Source organism: Osmia bicornis, chromosome 4 (genome assembly GCF_907164935.1).
Source record: "Osmia bicornis bicornis chromosome 4, iOsmBic2.1, whole genome shotgun sequence".
In the NCBI taxonomy this organism is placed as follows: Eukaryota; Metazoa; Arthropoda; class Insecta; order Hymenoptera; family Megachilidae; genus Osmia; species Osmia bicornis.
In genome coordinates this window covers 10,073,814-10,082,637 of record NC_060219.1, presented here as the reverse complement: position 1 = coordinate 10,082,637, position 8,824 = coordinate 10,073,814, and the positions used below count along the sequence as shown (strand labels likewise).

General features: G+C 42.9%; 2 protein-coding genes across 6 annotated transcripts in view; one reads left to right on the top strand and one right to left on the bottom strand.

The window, feature by feature from the left end:
* The window catches only part of LOC114881106 (A disintegrin and metalloproteinase with thrombospondin motifs 7-like), a 43,462-nt gene extending 37,588 nt beyond the window's left edge, over positions 1-5,874 (bottom strand). For 2 of the 5 annotated variants that reach the window (XM_029199349.2, XM_029199537.2), the window contains exons 1-2: positions 5,788-5,874; positions 5,541-5,656 (exon numbers count right to left, since the gene is read on the bottom strand). The gene's annotated coding sequence lies outside the window, so the exon portion shown is untranslated. Of the gene's footprint in view, positions 842-5,540; positions 5,657-5,787 lie in introns of those variants that run through there. The other 3 variants (XM_029198554.2, XM_046285521.1, XM_029198975.2) reach the window with 2 other exon arrangements.
* Positions 601-8,628, top strand: LOC114883078 (A disintegrin and metalloproteinase with thrombospondin motifs 7-like). Its single transcript, XM_046285488.1, has 18 exons — positions 601-642; positions 708-1,178; positions 2,431-2,596; positions 2,754-3,058; positions 3,305-3,429; positions 3,540-3,686; positions 4,006-4,152; positions 4,227-4,374; positions 4,706-4,801; positions 5,559-5,768; positions 5,846-6,082; positions 6,633-6,756; positions 6,831-6,957; positions 7,032-7,152; positions 7,327-7,470; positions 7,646-7,764; positions 7,838-8,007; positions 8,072-8,628. Exons 1-18 carry the CDS (start codon positions 601-603, stop codon positions 8,626-8,628), a joined length of 3,456 nt encoding a protein of 1,151 aa, XP_046141444.1.
* The last annotated feature ends 196 nt before the right edge of the window (positions 8,629-8,824 follow it).

Here is an 8,824-nt window from a genome sequence, read left to right as displayed (position 1 = left end):
TGCACGCGCGACCAATATACCGGGTGTTTCATTCCTACACCTCACTTTCCAATTAATTAAAATCGATGTTACACAAGCTAAAGATACTTCTTCCCATCATTCTTGTCTCCTGAAACATAAGAAGATCCTTGAATTTAGAAGAAAACTGTATAAAGATATAAATATCATCGATGATTCATGGTACGAATTATTTCGAATTGCCCGATACGTTCTGTATCTGGCCGGGTCGTTCGTCATTCCGAATTTACTTAACATTTTAAGATCCAAGTTCCTTAAAAGGATCAAGGATTGCTTTGTAATGCCGACGTCAATGTTCCTCGAGCGGCAACGGGACTATCTTGGATTGCCACAATTAATGATTCAACGAACGCGATCGATCACTTGTTCCAATTAAGATCGTAAGAAGGAAGCGAAATCTTGTCGAGAAAATTAGTTCAACGCTGTTTTATCCTTTTACTCTCTAAGAAAAGGAACGTCTCTTTACTTTGAAAAGTTAAGAATCGAGTTTAGAATCGTGATGTTCGATGTGGAAACAATTGCGAGAAAATATCGTTGTTCGACCGACTTCAAGAGTCTGTCACTCCGAGAAAGTAGTCTGTCATGAACGAATTCCAAGCACTTCTGACGTTGCTCGGCATCCTCGTGACGGTGGATGGCGATATTCTGGATAAGTACAGCCGCGGTTCTGCAAAAGTATACCATGGTAGGTAAGTGGATTTCTAACAGCATCATTCGCATCGGTGGAAACATTCAGAATATTATTCAATACCTATCACGTGTCCAGGTACACGAGAGATATCCACGAGCCAGAGTTGCTTGTGCCGAGAAGAGTATTCGAGGACGGTAGTTTCAACACGTACTCGCTGCCGAATTTCTACGATCGTCAAGAGATCAGCGAGCGCAGGAAGAGATCGATCGAAGATAGAGAAGAGGAAACGGAGATGGACAAATTACACCTGGTGCTGCCTTTTAAAGGGATCGAACATCACGTGGAGCTCAGTCCTTATCATGATTTCATTTCACCGGACATGGTGATAGAAACGAGAGGCTCGGGTATAAGGGACAACCTAAACGAAGCTTTGCGATTTAAAAGAGTGCCGGATCGACAGTGTCATTATCGAGGCTTCATCAGAGGCCATCATGGATCTAGAGCTGCGCTGTCTTTATGCGATGGCGTGGTTCGTATATTTCAAAGCAGTATAGTGTCTAATAGTTAAATGTTCTTCATCAAGATCGCGACGAATGGCCAATAGGAAGCATGATTAATTCTAGTCGATGATCGAGTAACTCAACAATTGAACTAGTTACATTGTGTAAATGATCGACGCGTTGAACAACGAGGCCGTGGCTTGCGCGTGCGTGTCTTCCACTCTAATCAAGCCTCTTATTACGCACTTAGTCGCATGCAAATTAATATAAAGGATTTGCATACAGATGGACTCGTGGCTCGTCGACGCGGTCGATACGATCGTAAATTTCGGTTTGAAAAGCAGCCCACGCGAACGTTTTGCCCTCGGTTTTTCAAGCTAACCGTGGGGATACTTAATTCTATTCCACCGTTTCGACAATTCGACCGATACGGCTCCGCTTTCAGTTTGACGCAATTCCTGCTACGAGTTGCGAGACGGAGATCTGCATAATCTGTTCTTCGCGTTGGCGACACCGCTTCTGGTCACCGGAAGTGCTCGCTGGAACTAATGGACAAGGGATAATGGCGGACAGATGTAGATTTTGTAACGATCTCTGTACGATAAACACGTTTCGACCTTGACACAAAATGGGAAAAAAAAAAAACATTTCATTCAATTTTCCAATCGACGACGGTCGGAGAATAATTGCGCGAACAAACGGAAGATTTCGTAATGAATAATAGATAGATTTTGACTGGTAGTCGTAATTTAAGAGCCGATAGGTCAGCGTTCCCAAGAGTATCGTTACTCCTTCGAGCGTGGCCGAAGTTGTTCGAGTCAGGCAAACTGTCCGTGGATCAGATATCCGTGCAGCACGTTATTGAATCGATCAATTTTGCCGAATATCAACGTATCCAGCCCTCTGTGCCTAGCTAAACCACAATTTGCCACGAATTACCCAGCTCTGGCTTGTTTGCAGCCGACTGAAGCGCAGGCACAGAGAGCATTTTGTACTAGACCGTTAGTTCCAGCTACGATAAATGTTGCACGCGCAACCGATACCCGGTAATTGGGATCGTTGAATTGTAATTTCCTAGGTGCGCAGGTAATTCCGTGATTCGACGCGAATTTCGCATCGGGCTCGACCTTTTAACGAGCCCGGAGGCGTGATCCGAAGCGATACCCCGTGAAAATTAATGCCCGCGAAAGCGAAACTCCGATTCGGTTATATCGAAACTCATCCAGTTTACAGGTAATTGTAAATCATTTGGTCAAATGGATTTCTTATCGTTCCGGCCAGGTCGGTTACGTGCAAACTAATCACGGACGATATTTCATCGAGCCGATGAACGATGTAGAACCGGAAGAGGATGGTCAGCACGTTCATATCGCGTACAGACGCGAGGCTCCTCACGAGAAGAAAGAGAATCAAGACGGTACTCCAAAACGACACTGTACCGTCGGTGGTTCGTATAATTTTTCATTCCGAGAAATAATAAATTGCCATTCCTATTGTTGAAGATATCTCACCGGATGATTCATTTTTTTCCGAGAGTAATTACGGTCGAGGGGAAAAATGGAAAAGAAACGGTTAAACGAACCTTTTGTTTTTCATTGAAACAGACGATTGGGAGGCGGCGTGGGCAGAACAGTTGGCCAAACGACAGAAACGACTAATGGAAGATAATTCGATCGGGACGAAACGAGAGAATCAAGTCAGTTTCGGTACCCACAGCATACATCGTTACATAGAAATTGGATTAGTCGCGGACAGAAGGTTCCTCGACTTTCACAACAACTCTGACTACGAGCAATATCTCTTGACGATCATGAACATGGTGTCGGATTTTTATCACGATAAGTCTGTTGGCAATCAGATCGACGTCGTGGTTGTTCGTATGATATATCTGGAGAAAGAGAAGGAAGAGGTAATGCGAAATTAGCGAGGGAAACATAGTGTTACTAATAAATGAACCTTATTAACCCCGCGTTAGTTTCCATTCGAGTCGACTCGGTTATGAATAGTTCCAGGCTATTGCATTCATTAGAAAGATATGACTAATGATATATTCCTAAGAGTAGAAAATAGAATATCTCATCACCAAATTGAAACTAATTTCGAATGCTAAGGCATCATTTGCTCGAGGTATTTTAGCAAAGATCTTTCTCCGTAGATAGATTTGCTCATCAGTCCCGCAGCCGAAGAGACGTTGGCAAGTTTCGCTAAATGGGCCGACAAGATGAACCCTAAGGACTCGACTCACCCGAACCATCACGATATTGGAGTTCTCGTAACCAGGTGAAGCTTCACTCTATTGAACGTAAATAACACCGACTACATATACGTGAAACGTTTTCAATCGTAAGAACGAAGAATTAATCCGTGGTTTAACGAAGCACGTGTTCTAGGTATGACATCTGTTCAGAGGGAACGAATTGCGAGCTGATGGGATTGGCATACGTTGCAGCCGCCTGCGATTCTACAAAAGCAGCCTGCATCAACGAAGACAGTGGCCTCTTGCTTGGAATCGTAATTGCCCACGAAGTTGGTCACGTGTACTGTCCATGCACGTTCCTTTGCTAAACTTAATCCTTTCGCTGCTATCAACGTCCATTAGGCTCGATAGTATCCTTCTTGTCGTCACTGGTGATGGATCCAGTAATCGGATCGACTTACTTCGAATATATACAGGGTGTCCTTGTATTCTACAATTTTGCCAGTTTCATTTCCATCCTATGGCTGGCCTTTTAGCAGTGAAGGGGTTAAGAAAGAGACAAGTATCGAGACAATCGAAAGGATTCCTCTTGGCAAATATTCAATTTCGCGACCGGAGCTTCTCGAAAGGACGCAATTCAGCAAGGTACACGTTTTCAGGATGGGCTGTTCGCACGATGAGCCAGCAATCAGCGGGTGTCAATCTCAAGATAAGGACGAAAGTTACTTCATCATGTCGCCTATTGTATTCATCTTCACGATCAGATGGTCGAGCTGTAGCAAGAAATTCATCACCAGCTTCCTCGAGTAAATTCCAGAAATATTTTATTTACAGTTCACTCCAAAAGTTAGTGCCTGAATTGATATACTAAATTAATTAGGAGCGGCCTGGGCGAATGCTTGAACGACGATCCGAAAAATCCTCCGAATAAGTTCGCTTATCCAAACATGCTACCCGGTGCGATGTACGATGCAGATTTCCAGTGCCTGATGATGTTTCCTGAGTCGAAACACTGTCCAAATAGCAGGGTATTTTTAGCTTTAATGATATTTTGAAATAATCGAACCTATATAATAAATTCATTAAATAAATTCATTCTCTTCAAAGGTATAAAATTCGGGCCGGAATTAAACGTCATTCGAGTGTCATGAATTTCAGTAAATTAAATTAGTAGCTCGAGATTGCCTTTTATTCCCTTGGGCTCTGATTTTACCTGATATTTCGAAACGCTCCAATTATTCTTGCATAATATACGAATTTAACTCGTTCATAACGAAAGTTACATATTGCTTAATATATTTCGTTATGCTACTCGCGAAGAGTAAATTTAATTACTTTTACCCCGTTCGTACGTTTCAGTTAAGAGTGTGCGACAAACTCTGGTGTAATACCAATGCGAGCTGTTTCTCTCGCGGGGCTCCAATGGCCGATGGAACCAAGTGTGGTGAGAAAAAGGTTTGTTGAAAATATTTTCTGACGTTGACGTTCAACCACGTTACCACGTGTTTCTTTTTCATTCTGCTTCTTCTTTTTGTTCCTTCCAAAGGGTAAATTTTTACATCTGGTAAGCTTCAGAAAAATTTTTCCATTCATTCCTCTACGTTTCGTGCAGTTGCTTTGTAATCGTTACTTTCATTCGCGTGGCAAGGAATTAGGGCACAAAAAAAAGGAGAGAAAAACAAAAAGAATTACGAGAGGAAAGAGAGTTGGCGGAATGAAATAATTTAAAATTTCCGTGACGCGCAGCAACTCACGCGAAAGGCATATAAAGCATGCTATAACAATGCAACAAAAAAATATTTGCACGTATAATAGCTCTCATAAGATCTCAATTTCCTGCGAAAAGTATAACATGGTTTGCATGCAGCCGGACAATTGTTTTTGCCAGAGATTAATGTAACACGGTGACACTGTGAAAAGTTAACGCAATATAATATCATTTTACAGTCATTTATTAAAAAATTATTCACCGTTTGTGCATGCAACGAAACAGAGAATGCAACGGACTGCTTATCCGGAATTTAAACCGTGTTACTGAAAACGAGCAAGCTCTCAGAATCGCGTTGATCCGCTTAAAATTTCAATCCCGAGCGAATTAACGCCCCTAAGTGTTGTCACGTTTTCCTACAAAGCTTCGCAAAATTTTCGAATTCTACGTAAGAAAGGTGATACTGAACATTTTTTTGATACTTACCCAATGCTGTTTGTATAGTGGTGCATTCACAAGCAGTGCGTGGACATGGGCACGCGACCTACAGCAGTGCACGGGGGCTGGGGCAAATGGGGTCCAGCGGGCACTTGCAGTAGAACCTGCGGGGGTGGTGTGAAATTCACAGAGAGGGAATGCGACAATCCACCGCCAGCAAACGGAGGCAGATATTGCATCGGCGAGAGGAAGAAGGTGGCCTTATGCAACACCACGGTAAATCGTGTACCTTTACCTTTCCATGATTTTCTTTTTTTTTTTCCTTTGGAAACCGATAACGTTCGATTGCGCAGCCCTGCGATCCCAAGAAACCCTCTTTTCGTGCGGTGCAATGCGCGGCATACAACAACAGGAAAGTCCTTTCCAGCGGTCTCCATCAATGGTCAGCATACTATGGTACCAACGTAGATCCTTGCGCTTTGTACTGCATTAACGAACAGCGCATCTTTGTGAAAATTACTCCGATGGTGAACGATTCAACCCCTTGCAAACCTGGAACGAATTATATGTGTATCAGTGGCAAGTGCAGGGTAAGCTTATCTCCTCTTCTTAAGTGTCTATAATTCCAGTTATGACTGTTTATAAATATTTGATGAAGCAATACAGACAGAGGCTTCTTCTTCCATTTTCTCCTTAATATTATATACTTTATGATCTCGAAAATGTCCTGCCATTAACATGGCTGAACTTTAAGATTCCGACGATAAGAAAGACGTTTATAAAGTTATTACTTTGCTTTTGTGTATAATTACTTGGCTCGAACTGATCTTACCTGTTCGAGATCTTCGTTTCTTTTTTTTCGGCCGCTAGTGATATTAAGTGTAATACTGCTGCTTCTTAAATTGAATTGCCGGCAATTACACGTTCCAGTGTATTAATTATACACGAGCGATATCTTGCCGCTGGTAGTATGAATAATCTGACGTTAATTAAAAGCTGGCTACGCCTCTGTATTGATTTTATTACTAATTGAATCCCCATTCGCGATTCTCCTTAATTTTATAACCCGAATTTATCTTCACTTCTTAATGTACGTGTAATCTTAATAAACCTTTAACCGTGAGAAACGTGAAATCGCAGAAAGTTGGCTGCGATTGGGGATTGGATTCGAACGCGATCGAAGACGGTTGTGGAATTTGCAAGGGCGATGGTACTAAATGCAAACCCGTACAAGGATTCTTCAACTTAACCGAAGCGAAAGTTCGTAAGTTATTTGTTTCTATCATCGGAATTTTTTACTTTCGCTTCTTATCGTCGATATAAAATTTAAATTATCAGGATTCGAGAAGATAGTGACGATACCTAAGGGTGCTCGAGGCATACACGTCGAAGAACTAAAGGACCATCGTAACACATTGGCAGTGAGATACGAGAAAAAAGACGTTTATTGCTTAAACGGGGACATGTAATTTCTCGTACTGTTGTTAGTTTTCATTTCACGTTTAAGAATTCTATCGACAGGAGTATACGTGATTTTAGGTCCGAGGCAAGAAGCGGTGACTACGATTGTGCGGGTGCTCTACTTATCTATCAGCATCCCGAACCACACAGAGAAGAAATTCTGATAAAAGGACCTATTACAGAGGATATTCGTATAGAAGTACGTGAAATTCCAGAACTATAGAGTGTTTTATTTATTGTCCGGGGATAAACGAAATTGAAACAGTGTCGGGTTAAGGGTCACTCATTTACACGTAAACGTGCAGTTTGTCGGTCCATGGACTATTGATTCCGAATGCCAGCCATTAATGATTCATTGTTACAACGATTTTAGTACCTGTTCCATATCGTGGACAGCAATCCTGGGGTCCGTTATGTATATTACGTGTCGTCCACTGATCCGTCATATACGCCGAAATACATGTGGGATTTCATGGAGTGGTCCGACTGTAACGCTAAATGCGGTGGCGGCACAATGGTAATTTGAATATCTAAGTCGCTTTAATGATGCATAGAGAAACCATTATCACGTATCTGCACGCCTAGTTAATTAACACATTTTGTGCTCTGTGAATTTCGTAGTCAAATGAATAATAAAAATTGACTCGATGACCGGCATAAAGATATATGTATATTCTTTTTTTGTGGTATAGATTTCTGAAGCAACGTGCAGCGAAGAACACGGTGGCAAAGTGAGTCCCACTTTCTGCAAAGACATACCGAAACCAGATCCTAAAAGCCGCATTTGCAATCCAAATCCTTGCCCAGCAAAGTAAACTTTACTATCCCATTTTTAAAACTCTGATCGATCAACGCGTTACGTTATCGTATAACGTTTTGATAAGGTGGAGAGTGAGCCAGTGGAGCAAGTGCAGTGCCTGCGACGACAAGAAGGGAACCAGGCATCGTAAAGTGCAGTGCGTGAAGCCTGCAGCTCGCGAAGGCGACGACGACGTCCAGGCAAACTTCAACGCGTGCAAAGGTCGCGTGCCGAAGCAGCAAGAAGAGTGCATCGGTAATTCAAAAATGGAACTCTCGATTTTTCATCCGATTATCTAATCGCACGTTTCTCCTAACAGGTAAGAGACCGTGCAAGAAGACCTGCGCGAAGAAGACCCGGGACGCGGACGAGAATGTCGAAACGGAAAGGGGAAAGCAATTGATACCGGAGGAAAAGCAATCGAGGATGATCGACAAGTTCGTAGATTTGAGTTTGGCACGGTACCTGGCGAAATCACACGGCGACGTGCCGATCGAGGCAAACGAATTCGATAGGACAGGGGACCTAGCCGATTTCCGGCAGCTCCTGCGCGACTGGTCGATCGTGGACGAGGAGAAGAAGAAACGTGGCACCTGCGACAAGGACTTAACCACGCCGCAACCAGGCTCGATCATCAAGGACTCGGTGCCGATTGGAAACGTTGTGCTGGAGGAGGTACCGTACATTGAGGAGAGCCTTCAGGCGAATCTGTCGGACAAGGCTTTCCAGCAATCCGGCGACCTGATCGGTGCCAGTATCGATACTTCTCGCGAGAAGGTATACAAGGGCGCGAAAGCTGTCGCAATGATCGAGCAACTGGCTGGTCATCGAGAGACTACGCCTCTGGTTCGCACCACCAATCAAAGCAACACTTAGGACAATTTCGCCCGTTTCCTGGATCAGTGAACGATCATTTCATCCCTTAGCTTTACGATTATCTTTTACCGATTGGTTCATTTGATTTCGGTACACGTACAGTTTCAATCTTGCTAATCGATACGTACACTTTTTTTTTTTATATAAGTTAGCTAAACGTTGTATTGTAGGATTATGTATTTTTAGTATGGAGAAA

Bases quoted from the DNA above. Each gene is read 5' to 3' on its own strand.
- LOC114883078 (XM_046285488.1), top strand. From the start codon at position 601: ATGAACGAATTCCAAGCACTTCTGACGTTGCTCGGCATCCTC. The intron at 6,757-6,830 runs GTAAGTTATTTG...TTAAATTATCAG, and splicing joins CTTAACCGAAGCGAAAGTTC to GATTCGAGAAGATAGTGACG. The intron at 8,008-8,071 runs GTAATTCAAAAA...TTCTCCTAACAG, and splicing joins GCAGCAAGAAGAGTGCATCG to GTAAGAGACCGTGCAAGAAG.